We start from the raw sequence: 17,736 nt of genomic DNA, 5'->3' as shown, positions 1-17,736 counted from the left end.
GTCTTGACAGAGCGAGAGTCAAAGGTCATAGCGTCTGGGGCAGCAGACAGAGGCCTGCAGTCCTGATTTACTGCTGACCTGCTGGACATTAACTGGCCTCAATCAGTGACTGCAAAGCTGGATGCTAATCTTTTCACCCACTGACCAGTGCACATCACGGCAGCTTGCAGAGTCCTCCACAGTGTTAACTGTATGTTAAAACAGACATTCCTTTACAAAACCTAACATGTGAGATATTTTTTTTCAAAATGCAAAAACAAAAGACACGCATTGATATTATTAAATATAAGAATTGAACACATCCAGTTGTTTGGAGGATTTGGTTGTAAATGAGCTGCAACAGGCAGAATATCAACAATGAGAAGACAAAGCAATTACTAAAATAATAGCATCTTTAAAAAGCAGCACAGTTTATAAACTCAACACTTAATTTTCATTTGGCTTAAGTGGGGGAAAAGATTTTTTTAAGTTTTGAATTTATCAGAGCTGTCATGTTACAGACATGATAAGATACAATAATGTAATAAATATTAAATTTATTTGTAAAAGTTTTAAAAGTATCCTTTGGTTCCTACCCTTTGGGATCCAGCAGATCTCGGACCTTTTCGTTGTAAATCTCCATGTAGGAAACCTCAACAGTGAAGCTCTCCTCCTCCCGCTGTTCTTTTTGCGTTCGCTCAAACAAAGCGCTGCACAGGCGAGGAATCAGCCCCGGCTGGTCACCAGAACCCATCATGGTGTATGATTTTCCTGAACCTGAAACAAACACACACAAACACTGAGCAGACTGAGCCCAGGTGCTACGATAAAACACTTTTTTATGTTTCTTTGTTACAGCAGATGAGGATAAAACCCAGCTAAAAATAGAAACTACTATTGCTGCTCAACATTTTAAAATCAGACTTCTGTATTTCATAGGAGTTGACAAACAACCTCACATACTTTCAAGCTCATTTTTCTCTCCACAGACTTTATATTTAACTTTAACTGTGTTGTTAAAAAATTGCAGTACTAAAATTGTTACTAAATGTTCTTTGTCCTGAGAGAAAGACTTTAAGATCTTGTTATAAGACAATAACAATGACAGTATTCTAAAGTATGAAACAGTGAAGTCTAATTGTATGTTACCAGTTTGTCCATAGGCAAAGATACAGGCATTGTAGCCCTGGAAGGCATTGTGGAGAAGGCTTTCCCCAAGGCACTGAAACACCACCTCCTGACCTGGAATGAAATAACACACACACAAAAGGTCACACAACACAAAATAATTCTGTTATTTACACCTTAAGATTACTCAAATTACAGAACGATGAGGCTTAAAACTTTAAAACAAACAAACAAACAAACAAACAAACAAACAAACAAAAAAACACCAATCAACATTTTTTGTAGAACTAACCTGCAAATTTTTCCTTATCTGTTTCATCCATGGACCAGAAGCAATAATCATATGCAAAAACCTGAGGAGATACAAAGGAAACTTGAAGCTTGAAACTTACAGGATGTCTGATTGCAACCAAGCAGAAATCTCCAAGAGTAAAAAAAAAAAAATCCATGTTCATTATAAAGCAGCTGACATGGTAGAACAGAGCCTGCTCATGTGAACTGTTCTCTGAGTTGATTCTCCTGTAGCTCATCAATTTCAATTGTGGGCTTCAGTTTATAGTTTTCACATATATTTTTTAAGAAAATTAAATATTGAAACGGCACTTAAACTAATTTTAGTTTATGTGGAGTCATCAGTAAGCCACAAGGGGAAATAGCATGATGATGACTTTCCTTTCAGGTTCTGTTTTAAACAAATTCAAAAAGATGAGGAAAAATACTGAAGGAAACTGATTTGAAACAAACACTTTTGTCACACAGTTTATATCTCCTCTTAATGCTTGTTTTTAAATAATTGTCAACTGGAAGATGTAACCTAGTTCTTTGTGATTTAAGCAATAGTGATGTTTGCCTCAAAATGCTTTGAACTGATCAAACTATCCCTCTATCACATGAAATCACTCAGAAAAGAGTAATGATAGAGGTATCTAAGTGTCAGTGTTTGTACTGTAGTGTGTGTATTTTTCCACTAACAGAAAATAGACCTGGAAATACAAACAGTAAAGTGAAGTAAAGTGGCTTTTTTAAGTTTTTAAATTATTAAATTTCACAAGAAGTTTATGGTTTTCACAGCCTTCCAGATTATTACTCTGTATGGTGGACTCAGTTCTTTCACAGAGCTGAGGACAGCGGTGTCTTTGTTTTACACAGAGATGATTCATAATTATGGAACCAGCTCAGTTTTAAAAACRTCACCATGTGCTGGTGTGCGCCTTTACCTTGGACTGATTCCTGGTGATGTTGGGAAGGTCAAGGTCCACAGGAGCATGTGGAAAGAAAAGACATTCAGAGCACATTAATAAGGAATTCAGCCTGTTGGCCATTAAGAGCTAACACGTCCCAGGCAGAGTGGGAAACAAAAACGTAAATGGGCTGTGCTAAAAGCAACACTGGAACCAAGATAGGAGAAAAAGCTTTGTTTAGACAAGTCATTAAAGACACAAGAGACTGACTATTATGGCTGTGTGTAAATGTTCTCTTTTTCCTAAATCTCATTTGTTACATGCCAAATTTAACCATTAGGAGGGCTTATAAAGAATGTTGTGGATTTTAGAGGACATGCTGTATAATTCAGAGTTTGGTGAGTTATTTGAGGGCTGTATGTGTGTTTGTTTGAGTGTGTGTTTGTTGTGCTAAAAGGGGGTTGTGCTGAAGTTGGCTTAGGGCTGAGATAATGCACAGCTGAATCAGATGATGGCAAACAAAGGTTACTGGGTCGAGGTCACGCAGAGAAGTGGACAAGCACATGTGGGAAAATGCCTCTGATGGAAGTGAAACAAATAAAACTAAAACTACAGCATTTACAAAGACAAGATAAATGATTTTCTTTAGAAAACATCTAATCTTTAACACAAATTTTAAACAAATGCATACTCTCACATACATTAGAGCACACACAGAAATACCAGTATTAAAGGCATTTAGCTAGAAGCAGAGTCTTTAAAACACACAAACAGTCAACACTATGTGGTTTATTCTACATACAAGGAAATATCAAAGCTACAAACTAGGTGCAATTTTATCATTAAAAAGTAGAAAAAAATAACTACAAGTACTGCAAAAAAGTGAATAAATACATAATTTTCTGACGTTGGCCCTTTTTGAACATTACAACAGTGGCTCAGGAAGTAGGAGAGTCGTCCTGTAACCGATTGGTTGCCAGTTTGAACCCCCGCTCACTTCACCTGCTTTGACTGCTGGTGGGGGCTGCTGTGGCTACACTGTAGCTTACCACCATCAATCAGCGTTTGAATGTGTGAATAACTGTAGTGTGAAGCGCTTTGGAGTCTGTAGGAACTTGATAAGGCGCTTTAAGATCAGGCCATTTACATTTACATATTTTCTTTTTCTCATAGTACACTTGAGGCATTACAAACCTAAATGTACACAAATTAACAATCATAAATCGATGGCAGTTTTGTGCTAGCGTTTTAGATTAATAAAACAGAAAAGAAGAATTACTAAGATCTAATCAACCAGCCATGAAACATAAATACAATCATGAGTCCTGGCAAGTCTTATCCACCTACACTTTATGAATATGAACTAAATTCATTTAAAAAGAAATTTGTCAAACCTATTAAATCTCAAACTTTGTAACATTTATTAGGATGTCCCGATCAGATACTCAGTATCGGTATCGGTGGCAGATATGGCCATTTTTTGAAAATCGGGTAGAATCAGATGTAGTCATGTGATCGGGCTGATCGAGTTTTCAGCATCATCATGCTTCACAACTGCTATTAAGTCAAGAGGCACAAAAGTATGTAACCAYGTCCACAGTGTGAGAACACTTTTCAATGGAAAACAATGATCCTGAAACTGCATCTTGCAAAATCTGCAAACTGGATGTTTCTCATGGTGGGAACAGCAGGGCTCGCTTTAATACTACCAACCTTGTCACTTGGAAAGAAATAAAGAAATAAAGCTATCAGATCGGTATCAGATTGGTATCGGAAAGACTAATCATTAAAAAAATCAGATTGTACCAGGAGCCAAAAAATCTGGATCGGGACATGCCCAATATTATATGTGCAAAATAAACAGTCCTAATGTGTGAATGTGGTTTGTGGGAAGGTCCAGTCATCTGCACTAAAGTAAAACATGTTAAACTTGGGAGCAGTGCTCTGTGACATCAAAACTTGTCAAATTAGAGGGAATTACTAACATACAAATAAAGGTTTGTGTGTGCATAAACCGATCAATGTAAGCCTTAGGTCCAAGGTTCTGGGTCTCAGTTGGCTCATGTTTATAAGTCTTGGTGAGATTTTTCAGGCTAACACACTGTCACATTGCTTCATGCTTTTTCTAAAGTACACATGGAAGCCATACAGTTACAACTCCTGAAAGCACCTAAACTCTACATTATTATTGTTTTTTTTGCTCTTCTTCTTTTCCTCCTCATCAGTAAAAATAATGCCAGGGGTTTCCTCTGACAGCTTGACAGATACATCCTGTAATTAAGCCTGCAGCTGGTAAAACTAGCTACTTCCTGGATATTTTTTTGTCGCAAAGCAACTAGCGTTGAACTTGAGGAGTGAGTCCATCTCCCGTACTCTGCACCATAACCTCTGTGGTGAGCACATACTGTACATCACCCACTGCATCCTGTGGGAAAGCACCATAAAGCTCCAGAAAAACAAGGTGTGAATGGGTGAACATGTACAGCGAAGCACTGAATCACTAAGAATGAAACCACTGAATGCTCTCCAGGGTTTTGCAAAATCAGTGAAGTCATAAACAAGCATGTCAGGGAAGTGTGCCTTTTTCTTACATTTTACATATACACAAGGGAAAACGCTTCTAATTTATTAAATGCACAGGCTAAAATCATAGCTTTATGTTTTTCTAACTTCTCACTTTGTCCTATGTTTTTTTCTTTTTTCAGCCATGCCTGCATCAAGCAAAAAGATTAGGACAGAAGTAGGAGAGAGGTGATTTACATGATTAAAACAGAAATAATTCAGTTCAGGAAACTCCTTCAATTATCACAGTAGTTTTAAAGCATGTTAAGATGAATCTCTGAGCAGAAACATTGCTAACTTTGACCTAAATAATGAGGGTCCTCTTGTATAAAATGTGGAAAACGACATTAATAAAATATTAACACGATCTAATTAAATTTGGTTTGCAAAAAAAATGCACATAAATAAACATTACAATTTGCTTCAAGGTATTACATTTACTGTGCATTTATTTGAATTAATCAGTTTACTCTGCTTTAGTTTAAATTCACAATGCTTCTCCTCCAGACATGACAGCTGAAATACCCTCACACACCTGTTTCTTTTTACCCATGCACATTCTTCATAAGCCACCAAAGCTGCAGTTCTTACACAACTGGCCAACAATCTGTAACACTTCATTTCTCACAGACGTTCCACTGCAGACTCACAGATACATGCAGAGTTCCTCCTATCTGCAGTTTCATGGATTCCAGTAGCTTTTAAAAATAGCAACATAATTAACGCTTTCTTTTCACTGCCTTGTTTTCTTTTCACTGCCTTGTTTATATGCAAACACAACGAAAACACATGGGTTTTCCACTTTTCCACCTTTCCACCAATAGCCTATCAGGCTCTTTAAAACCTCACACTGACATTGTTTGCAACCCCTTGTCTTTAAGATATTTCTGTTTGTCTGAAGGTTATTTTATTCCTCCGATCTGCCTGTAGCCATATCTCCAGTTAAGAGATTAAATTAGCATGGCAGGTTTTGACATGCATAATGATGACAGCTGTCATAGCTGCTTCAGAGGCCATAGGAGAAGAGGGGTCACCCATGTTTTGCGATCAAACACCCACTAACAGAGTTTGGGGGTGCAGCTGACCAATGACAGAGGAGAATGAGACGGTCAGGAGAGTGTGAACCCGCCTTCTCTCTGCTCTGAAACAATCCTATTTGTTCCTCCTCTCCTCAGCCTGTCGCCGTCATTTAAAAAATAACTTAATGCATGATTGCTTCTACCCCTCCCCTTTGTTTCCCTACTGTTACTGAATTCTTTTATTTCTCTCGCACCGTAGAATCCACGGCCGTGTAGGAAGGAACAAGGAGTGAAGGATGGAAAGAAAGCTAAGAGGTAGCCAGGGGATTTAGAGGGGAACAGGACTGGAGCTGAGACTGGAATTTTAAGCTGAAGTACAAAGGTCATCGGGGTAACACGGTACATACTGATGGCACATGTCAACAGTAGATGTAAGAGCCTAATGCTTTATTACAGTGCACACAGACTGCAGGGCCAGGGGACAATAGATCCTCATGCTGTGAACATGATTATATAGTAGACAGCTTATGCTAACATCCAAACTGTGTAAACCAGCCTAGTGTTTTCCCAGACTTTACATTAGTAAAGCGGTTTGTAGACTTCCACTGATACACCCACGCACTCAAAAACACACAACATCGACTCAGACACAGGACCAAACAGCTTCTTTGTCTATCGTCTTGGAAACCAGGCTGCTTGTGTTTGCATCTCTAACATGGGACAGATCTTTGTCCGAGTGTGTCAACATCTAGTTTCACCAGTCCAGAGCAAACAGCCTCAGGTCATCATGCAAACTGCAGCTTCTGATCATGAAGCTGCAGGGAGGTTAAAAGTCTGCTTATCAGACAGAGTGGTACAAGTTGCCCTGACATCACTGGTCATTTAACAAAAAAATAAAAGGGGTGGGGGGTGGGGGGGGGGTATGGGATATTGAACACCAAACAAAATGTTAATTGATGCTAAACAGGGCAATTAAATCTTAACTCTCAGAGTTCATAAAGAAGCAGTGATGTGCGCAATTCATATTATTGTTTACTACTAGATGAGCATTCGTAAGCTTTAGAGTAAACAAATGAGAAGTTAGATGCAAATATTTACAGACACACAAATCTCTACACATAATAAAAACACTGCAGACACCACCTATGGTCCATTTCAAATGGTACAAGTACTGATCAAATCCCACACTCTTGTGGCCCTACAGTATGTAAATACTTTTCATAATCACCCACTGCTCTTATTTTGTATTGCTCTYGTTATTGTTGTTCTACAGTACAGTATTGGCAGCACGATGGCTCAGTGGTTAGCACCAACGCTTCACAGCAAGAAGGGTTCGAGCCCCGGTTCAGACCTGGGGTCTTTCTGTGCAAAGTTTGCATGTTCTCCTCGTGCTTGCGTGGGTTTTCTCTGGGTACTCTGGTTTCACCCACCCCTAAAAACATGYACARTAGGTTGCCTTCAGGCCCAGGCCTCCCTTGAAAAAKAGRTCTGAGATCTCAACRGGACTTGCCTGGTTAAATAACGGTAAATAAATAAATAAATAAATAAATAAATAAATAAATAAATAAATAAATAAATAAATAAATAAACTGTAACATGTTTTTCATTTTGGGAATGAATAAAAATATTCCATGTATTTAATTTAACTTACTAAGCCTAATGCAAACTTTAGAGGTCTACAAGTAATAAATAATAAAGGTTTTCCGTGTATATTATGTCTATAAACAGGAAATCCTTTCCGTAGCTCATTTGTGTAGCACTGCAGGCAAATGAGCTGAAAGGTCTGTGTGCAACAATGGGTTTATAAAAGTGCTAACCTTTACAGGTTGAATGTTTAATTTATCTCTGCCATAAACAAATTTTACAGTCTTTTTAGAAAGAATATACACATACAATTAATATAATGCAGTTTGGTCAGTTTTATTGATTTAACAAAATTTATCTGGGTATATTAATATCTGTTTGATTAAAATCTAATTATTGAAATAAAATGCACCACAACAGATCTGGTTTGTAGCCATCCTCTCTTTATGATCCCTTCTTTTCTTCTAAATACATCCTCACATATTTAAACAAAGGAAGTCCTGGTGACTCAGTCAGCTTAAGCAAACATCAGGCACCTGCAGCGCACTAACTTAACTGCCTACTTCCTCTATGAACCCACTCCAGTCTTTTTTTCCAAACCACCCTACAAAGTACTACATCAATGTAAACTGGACTCAAACAAACAAAATTAAAACAGCATCTGCACAATGAGAGCAGCAGTCAGTCAGCCCATCCTGCTGTAGCTCCCTCGCCTCTTTGTCACAGGCCGACAGAGAGAGAGCCTACAGCTCTGCTCTTGTTCACTCCTCCATAAACGTCACTGAGGAAGGTTTATGGTCGACAGATGCTCGAGTAAATGAAGCTTTTTTCCCCTCTTCCATCTTTTCCTCACTCATGGAAGGGGCTCCCCTGGTCATCAGCAGCGACCCGGAGTTAACCTCCCACCGAGCTGCCATAGAAACAGAAGAGTTGAGAAAAAAGGAGGAAAGCCGGGCAGCGGGACGTTACGATCTGATGGAGCGAGGGGAGAGAAGATCGGAGTTATGTACGAGTGTCTGTGTCTGACTGTGTCTCAATGCTGCTGTCTGTCGAACACACACACACACACACACACACACACGCATGCACACACACGCACACACATACACACACACACCTGCTGCTGCTGCTCCTGAAACTCAAACTAAATCTAGCCTTATTTACTGATTCTAATCAGCCAGGCAGCGGGCAGCTCCAAATGTTACAAGGGGATCTTTCTTCCAACACAGCTGGCTTTCCCAAAGACGACCAGTCAGTTCTTAAACTGGACCTAAGCCGATTTTGCACCATTACATAAAAACAGCTTTCGGTTTACATTTGGAATAATGACCTTTATAACAGGTCCTCTCAGTGGAACACATTCCTGCTCTGTCTTGTAATCGAATGTAATACATCTAAAAGCCTCTCTCAGAGTGGAGATTAAAACGCACAGGAGTACAGCCAAATAAGAACAGCTGGTCAACAAGATGAGAGAAAATAAACCAAGAGATGACAAAAAAGTAACAGGTGTTGTGAGATGAAGTATTTTGGTCCTTTTGGGTTAGTACACATCTTGCCAAAAACTACATCATAAGGATAGAGCATGTTTCCAACAAAGTTGTTTTTAGAACAAAGGCATAATTTCCAAAGCCTCTGTATTTCTGTCAGCGTACAGGAATCATGACAGTTATTCAGTATTTTAAATGTACAGTCTCCAGTGTTCACACTAAACCCACCTAATAGAGATAGAGTGTGTGAAGGGACACCAATAACAATCAGCGTGGCATATTATGAAAAATTCAGCACTTCAGGCTGACTTTTCTCTACGTGTAACAGTAACAGTCAAGGATCAAGTTGCCGTAAAAGAGTTTGTCCAGAAAAAAGCTTGACTGATGAGAAGTTAATGTCTAGCTAGCATTTAATACAATTCTTCCCACAATTGATCTTACTTAGCTAAAAGACGTCTAACCAGGAACATGACGGTACACTTTCACAAAAAATAAAAAATCCAGCGGTGTTGAACTAGAAATGAACCATAACACTAACACACATACCTGGAGTCAGTTTTTCCAAGGTTAGCTCCAGCAGGGTGGAGAATTGTCTGGTTCTTCACCATATCCACAACACATTTTGTGTTTAAGTCCTTTTCTGTTGATCAGACAAAAGAAATAATGTTACTACACAAACTTTAAAAACCATTTTACAAGCAAACACGAGTGAAAATGCACTCAAATGATTACTGTTTTGAAAATTGGATTGAATTATGGACAGCTTTTACAAACACGATTCTAATTTGTAGTGGTTATTAAAGACCAAACAGCAACCCTACAATCATTTTCTGTTGAATGTCAGATGTAAACAATTAATTGAGATTGTTGGGACACAGAATCTAAAAATGACCTTTTACCTTGGAGTAAGACTTGTCAATAAAACAGGACTACGTGTGCCATGATGCAACCAGCTGACCTTTAGAAGACCAACTAACTGTTTCCAACTCAGCTTTAGGAGTGGTCTTAATGATTCGTCCACTCAGGTTTTTGTCTCAGGCCAAGAGAGTCAGCAATGCTTTTAATAAAACAACTACTTTATTGAGTTTAGAGTTTGCCAACTAGTCTATTTGCTCTTACAGTAATTAGACTTTTACAGTCACACACAGAAGCTAAATTAATCCAGACACTTTTGGGTGTGTGTGTGTGTGTGTGTCTGTGGGGGGGGGTCCTCCTTAAGTTAAACAAATAATTCATTTTGTATTTGCAGAAATAAAGCACTCCATGTCAAAATAGAACAAACTCATCATTACTATTTTTATTTCCATTATGGTCAAGGTTTTTTTCTTTTTAAAAATGTCCATAACATGTGTGCAAGTATCTGTAAATTAATAATAAATCAAAACATCACATTACTTCCTTCAAGCATAAATAAACTCTTGATGTTTTCCTCACTGATAAGATAAAGATGAGGACTCCTCTTGTTAAGGATATCCTCCAGTTTTTGCCTGACTCTAGAGAAAGGTCAGAGGTCAGTGTGAGAACTGCACTCCTTCAGCTGCAAAGTGTTTGCCAAAAGGCATTTATTAAAACACATTTTGTCCTTCAACTGTAGGAGCTGAGTCAGGGCCGGCCCTCATGTAAACAAGCATGCATCCAGCTCAACACAAGTATTTATTAAACATTTCCTACAAATGCAAGACAAGTACTACTAATAAAATAAGTTATCGGATGCCTTGCATGACTACTTGGTCTTTTTATTTTTTTACTAAAATACACCCATAAAATACATCATCTGTTTATTAAGAGGCTGAATTATTTTAACAAGACCGTAAACAAAAAGGGAGATCTACATTCATATTTGCTATTGTGCATAGGCTTGCAACGGGGAGGACAGGAAACTGTCAGTAGTTTCAATTCCTGTCTTCAACAAGACCTGCCTTTAAGAGTACCATGATACGCAAATGGACTTTTGTAATGGAGCGAGCTTCTGTTGCTTTTTATGATGCAAGTGCAACTACTGCAGAGCAGGGATGTTTATAAAAAAATAATTGACTAGTCAGAATAAAACGAACAACTGCATACTATCAGTTATGTGCTACAAGTTTATGAACAATCCAAAATAGATGCAAGAAAAGCAATTTCAAAACCCTTTTTTGTTTCAACGTGCAATGATTTGATCCAATCGAATTGGCTCATAATTTTGTTGATTGAATCTTTGTTGAGCAAAGCTAAGTCCAGACAAAAATATTTTTAAATTGCTGTTGACACAGTCAATGATCCTTTTTTTAAATACCTTCCTGCCTTGTGAAATATACTGTAAATAATAGCTGTATTTGGACTACAAAATCTTGCTATTTCTTTTAAAGTTGGTTGATTAAGTGGCTCAGCAAAGCCTAAAGGTCAGATTCAGAATCACCTGTCATTTGTCCTCTGATACACTGAAGGAATTTTCAACATAAGCAGCTCTATATTTGATGGAGCATAGCTGCTGCTAATCAAACCAGAAATATTTGGTATTTCCAGCGAGGCGCAGACTGCTTCTGGTAGGAAAAATGAGTAAGAATCATGGATACTTGGTGTTAAAGGTAAGTGGACTTTGCTCTGCTGCCAAGTTACCACAAAGCAGTGGGACTGACAGACACGGATGGTTGAAAGCAATCCTGTACTTGTTTCTCTTCATATTCGTCTGCCTACAATACCCATGATCCCCTTATTACACTGCTCTAGTCATATTTCCTGCTCAGCCTGGGGGGAAAGTGTGATGCAGTATGGTCAGAGGATAAATGTAGCAACTGTTACCAGGCTCTGGCTGCTCCATAACCAGCGCCCACTTTCCATTGCACTGCACTTTTACTCTGGACCTTTCCTAAGATTCCATCTATGGTGAGGTTTGGCACAACAGTCCCGCATTCAGCCAGGAAGCTCAGTGGTTGTGGCACTGCCATTGCTAAGCCTTGGGTTGCTCTGTTCTTCGAAGGCCACATACATGGGAACATGGAATATTATGCAATGTTAGCAAACGCTCACTCAGACTCACTCCCTTCCTGTCTTTGTCCAGCCAGGCAGCCACACTACCACTCCCGCTAAACCTGGGATACACTGGGACGCTGGCCTTGAGGTTATCGCTGCGCTGCCTGTTCATTCTTTTAGAGTTGCAAATCTCCATCACCACACCTCTGGAAAAATGTGAATGAAGAAAGTGCCATTCCTCAAATAGTGCTTCAATCTTCTAAAGCAGCCATTGAGAGCAGGGAACAGAAGAAAACCTGAGGTCAAACTGAGCAACTCAAAACATAAGGTAGTTAACAATACATCTGAACTGTGATTCCTTTTTGTAGAAAAATCTGAAAATACACCAAGCATACAGAATCACTACAGAAATAACCAGGATGCCAATGCTGAAAATCTAGCACTTAGTGCTGGGCGGTATACCGTTTTGTACCGAAAACCGGTTTTTATTTTTGTTATGATATGAATTAACTGAATACCGGACATACTGGTTAACATAGCCTGAACACGTGCGGAACGTTTCGCCGCGGCCGCCAGTGAACTGTTTCCTGGGGGACATGTTTCCCGCAGCACCGCTAAGGGCATTAGCATGTTAACATTGCAATAACTGGAAGCGGGGGGGTGTTTCAGCTGCTTATATTGACTGACGTAAAACAAACATCCCGTTTTCACCACTGCTGAATGTAGTAAATGCTTCAGTGACGTGCACGGTTARATTTAACTTGCAATGTTATAATGGAGACGTTAATGCATAGAGATTTTAATGTGCTTCTATTGTGAAAAGCCCGGGGGATGTAGTTTTGTTGTCGAGTGAAGTTGACTGGTGTGCAAGTTGAGTTGTCCTTTTAAGTTTTATCAACAGACGATTGACCAGATGATGATCTTCTCTCCACCCTTCATGATCAGACTAAAATGCATGATTACTGTCTACAACCAGGCAGAGAAGAAAAGACGTAGAAGAGAATGGAAACAGTGACACAGAGGTACAGTAAAAGAAAAAAGTCAATAAACAAAGTTTGTACATTTTATTATCAGCTGAGCTGAGAGGAAAAAAATACCGTCAAATACCGTGAAACCGGTGTAATTGTTGAAAATACCGTGATATAAAATTTAGGTCATACCGCCCAGCTCTACTAGCACTGCAACAAGCCTTTGGCAGGACATTAGCATCCACGCTGACTTCCTGAAAATGGTTGTGTATTTATCAAAATAAAACAAAACACTTTGACATGGCAATTTAACATCAGTAACCTGGTTTTAACTTTAACAAAAGTTTAAAAAAAAGGGTAATGACGTTTTTACTGAAGAATGCTGGAATTTGCACTTGTTTTCACAAGGTCATGGTCAGATAGAGAGAAAACAAAGAAATCAGAACCTGTGTACAAGTGATATTCTCACGGAGAAACCAAACAACAATCAAATGTACCTCATTTGAGAAAATTCAGCCAGAGCTAACTTCAACCTCTCTCCCTTTCAACATCAGCTTAACAACAATTGAACATCACAAACATTCAATGTCAATTAACAAAAAATAAACTACATTTCTATACGTCTAACCTTAGAGAAAATCCTCCAGAAAGCAGAGCATCTCTGCCTGAGTGCAGGTGGTAAATTCCCTGCCTGTGGGAACAGTGTGGTTGTCCATTGCCTTCATCTTGTGAACCTACATCTTCAGCTCAGATTGGGGCAGCAGAATGTTTAGTGAGGAGGACATATGATTCATTTTGGCAGTTTTTGGTCACCACCGCTCCTCCTCCTCCTCCTCCTTCTTTCATGGGACACATGGTATCCCATGGCACAAACCCAGCTTGGCAAGCAACCAGGAAATGTCATCTGCGCCTCTCTGTGCAGTGCTGGAAATCAGCTATAATAATGGCGTGGACCAGTAGAGCGTGAACGAAGACTTGTGCGACACTGCGTCTTTGTTACCCAAGCTTCTCTGAAATTAGACACGAGGATGTGACAACATGCAGCAGCAGCAGCCTTGGGAAGCTCAGTGGATGGATGCAGAGCAGGGTGGCCTTTTTGAGACAGTGGTAACAGGAGCAAAAGAAAAGCTTCAGTCGTGAAAGGATGTCACTGTGCAACTCTATTCCCTGCTAATGACACAGCACACTGATGCTCTGTACAACCTTGATTGAGAGTAAGAACTTTTTTCTGATCCTTGATGCTGGAAGCCAAAATCGCTTCGGCTAAACTACTGACTAGGCCGATGCACTCAGTAAGTGATAAATGAAATCAAGACACTATTGGCATCTCTAATCAACCAGAAAGGGAGACAAAGCATCCAGGCTTTCGAACAGCAAATCTCACACAGCAGCTTGGCTTTAAATCTTATGGCAGGCATCCATAGGGGAAGCCCCATGGCAGCCCTGTAAAAACATGTGCCATCCAGACCAGCCAGACTACATCTACAGCAGCTCATTTCACTAATGGGTAGTGATTTCTGACTGCCATCCCACGCTTATAAAACTGACCAGTGAGTGCTTAAGACGGGCCAGCTTCCTCAGAAAAATGTCTTAGTAAGATACAGTTTGATAGGTGAAGCAGATTGTATTTCCTGTCAGGATTTCACATAAAAAGAACCCCCACAAACAACAAACCACAATCCTGCTTTGGCTATTAGAGTATTTTCTTTTCCAGGTGGAATATAACAATCCATGTCTGAGCAGAATAAACCCATCTCACCTCTCCTGTTCATGGGCCGTACACGGACAGCCACCTTGACATTGGAGTCATCCAGGCTGGGCTCCCCCATGCTGAGTCCTCACTCCCGCAGGGAAGCAGCGCTGGTCCAAAATAAATCAGCTCCTCGGCCGAATGATCATCTAAAAGCCTGGAAATGTTGCGCTAGACGAACTGTCGGCCAGCTAGTCTCTCGCAGCTTTGTTCCATGATAAACCAGACTTGTCCACGAAATAAAAAAAAAATAAAATGCCTGGGTTGAATCCCACAGGAAGCCAGTCGCCGCTGCCTATTTTCTTCTTCTGTTCATATTGCAGGCTAAAACAAGTCCACAAAGGCTTAGGAGCTGAAAAGGGAAATGAGAAACATACGTCAGTTTAAATGTTCCATCTACTTAGGTTTGAGAATGAGAAACCATATTGGCTATGCAAAAGCAAGGAAAGGGGGGAAAAAAACGGCTAGCCAGCTAATTTGCCAGGCAAAACTGAGGAGCAGCGGCGGAAAGGAAAGCCGGAGCAAGGTTTTGGCCACTTCTTATTTTTTGACAGCATAAACATCACCAGCCAGTAGCCAGATATCGAGCTACGTACCCAAACGGACACATCTCAGAGGTGACACGGTTAACCTATGAAGACAGCAATGAGAGATCCATGAGAGCGATGATCTCAATCCGCTGTCCTCCTCCTCCCTTCCGTCAATCCGCAAACAGCTACCAACTTCCGCCTATTTGCTTTTCAAATTAAAAGTACGCATAAAAAAAAACTAGAAGTCTTTTTTTTTATAAGCACGTACATAGGCACATTTTAGTTTTTAACTTTAGATGTTAGGCCACTACATTTGTTTGTGTCACTGCAACGCTAAACATTTTATGCTCGTGCTTTTATTTATACTTCGACAAAACATTTTAAACTAACAACAACAAAAGTGACCATATTTGGCAATTTAAGCTAAATTGTTTTTGATTAATATAGTGACATTTGGATGTTTAATATAGTAACTTTGAGATTTTAAACTTCTAGTTTCGGAGTTAAGCACAGTTACCGCAATCTGTTTCCACCCGGAGCATCAGTCCGGCCGGCAACACTGAACCGTACACGCATAACAAATAGTTAACACGTAGTTAACATGTAATAACTGGCCCCACACTGGCATTTCATTCGGTAAAATTGAAGGAAAAAGAAACATTACTTATTAACTACATACCGTGTGCTCAAGAGCCTGGGCGGCCAGTTCACTCACGCGACACTTCCGGTCCACATGCATCAACGTTTCCGCTGATATTTTCAAAATAAAGTCAGATGAGTGAATCGTCAAATAGCATGGCTACATTAATATTAATTATATTAGATTAAAACATTTGACACGTTGTTTGTACTACTCTATAACAATATGTGTTGTAAATATTGCATTCAGAATTTTAAGAATGGAGGGAGGGAAATGGTGGCACTTTGTACAACACATAAGACTGCTATATATAGCTACTTGTGCTAATTTTTCAATATGCACTACGATGAACAGTTTTTTAACTATACAATTTATTTCAGATATTTAGCTATATTTTTAAACTACTAACATTGATGGCCTCATGATAAGTTTACTACAGTCAGTATTACAACATTTCTTGAAGAAAAAAAATCTGCACTCATTTGTGGAAAAAGAAGCACATAGTCTAAGGTCTGAACGCATCCGTCAATAAAACAAAAATACCTTTCAACTTAGATAACTCTGGCATAGTGAGACTCAAGGCTGAACAGTTTCTGACACCTACTGGTTGAAAGTAAAACTTTGGTAAAGAAGTAAATGCTCATGACTTTATTAACCTAAAGTTCATATAACATATTATTAGTTTATAATAATATGAGGACAAATATTTTGAGTTTATCAGCTGTGCATTTCAAYATGTTTTTACAGTTAAAATGTGTTCCACTAGTATTTATTTTTTAAGGAATCTTTAAAAAGTAGTACTGTATTGACTTCTGATGGTAAAATAAAAAAAAAGACTCCTTTGGCCACTAGATGATGCTCTATTGCAAAATATAACTGAAGCTCGTGGTACGCCCTGTGCTCTTTTTGCTTTGCAGAAAAAAAAAACATTGCACACAATCTCTCAGCTGTTTATCTAACTATTTGTGTATCAAAATCATATTAAATGAGAAACTATATTTTGATATGAGTTGTTTTCCTCTATTTATTATGCCCTAATATTAGKGTATGGCTTGCTTTTGTAGCATATCTCAGACAGACAACAATTTTAGGGCAGGTAAAGTTCAGTTCAAAACAACATTTCCGATACCTAAAATAAATTTCCCTTATATCCACAATCAATATCTTAAATAGATTTTTTTGTTGTGTTTCTCCTTATAAGATTTTTTTTCACGTCTTCCCAAATCTAGAGGGAAAGTGTTTGCAGTTACTTGGAAGTAAAGTGCTATTATGAATTTAAAAAAGGGGTTATTTTCCCAGGGAAAAAGTTTGGGCAGCACAGTGGAATTAACACTGTTGCCTCACATCAAGAAGATGCTGGGTTCAAGCCCTAGATTGGACTTTCTTCAAGTACTCTGGTTTCCTCCCAGTCTGGATGTTTAGGTTGTCTTCAGGCTCAGGATCCCCTTGAAAAGGAGATGTATGGTCTCAATTATTCTGATTAAGACCAACAAAGTATTTCAGATGTCTGAAATGTTGTTTGTCGGTAAGAAGAAAGTCCTTCTAAGCATATTTTCTTTGATTTGAAAGAACTGATGATGTAATGCATACCAACTATAGTTATTGAAATAAAACATCCAAGCGAACTTGGTAAGATTTTTAAAATATCTTAAAGTTAGTTGAAAAAAAATCTATGGAAATACTATTTTGTTTTTCCTTAATTTCAATTCAGACTAACAAGAATGTCAAATTGTCTCAGAATAATTCTAATAGACATGTGTGAATTTATATGCTACAAAGGCCTGCCAAACACTAATGTTAGGGCATAATAGAGGAAAATAGCTCATGTCAAAAGGTAGTTCCCCATTTAATATGATATATATAGTTGAAAAAAAATCTATGGAAATACTATTTTGTTTTTCCTTAATTTCAATTCAGACTAACAAGAATGTCAAATTGTCTCAGAATAATTCTAAT

At 38.7% G+C, this 17,736-nt stretch overlaps 1 protein-coding gene across 3 annotated transcripts in view; it reads right to left on the bottom strand.

The window, feature by feature from the left end:
* kif13ba (kinesin family member 13Ba) overlaps positions 1-15,318 on the bottom strand; it is a 36,404-nt gene extending 21,086 nt beyond the window's left edge. For 2 of the 3 annotated variants that reach the window (XM_014015570.1, XM_014015571.1), the window contains exons 1-7: positions 15,207-15,318; positions 14,620-14,962; positions 9,487-9,580; positions 2,325-2,337; positions 1,400-1,460; positions 1,129-1,221; positions 576-756 (exon numbers count right to left, since the gene is read on the bottom strand). In XM_014015570.1, the coding sequence (XP_013871024.1) occupies positions 576-756; positions 1,129-1,221; positions 1,400-1,460; positions 2,325-2,337; positions 9,487-9,580; positions 14,620-14,689 (512 nt within the window). In that variant the 5' untranslated portion in view covers positions 14,690-14,962; positions 15,207-15,318. The remainder of the gene's footprint in view (positions 1-575; positions 757-1,128; positions 1,222-1,399; positions 1,461-2,324; positions 2,338-9,486; positions 9,581-14,619; positions 14,963-15,206) is intronic. The other variant, XM_014015569.1, reaches the window with a different exon arrangement.
* Between the last annotated feature and the right edge of the window lie 2,418 nt (positions 15,319-17,736).

Source organism: Austrofundulus limnaeus, unplaced genomic scaffold (assembly GCF_001266775.1).
Source record: "Austrofundulus limnaeus strain Quisiro unplaced genomic scaffold, Austrofundulus_limnaeus-1.0 Scaffold131, whole genome shotgun sequence".
In the NCBI taxonomy this organism is placed as follows: domain Eukaryota; kingdom Metazoa; phylum Chordata; class Actinopteri; order Cyprinodontiformes; family Rivulidae; genus Austrofundulus; species Austrofundulus limnaeus.
The sequence above is the reverse complement of the archived record's forward strand: the minus strand, read 5'-3'. Positions and strand labels throughout refer to the sequence as shown.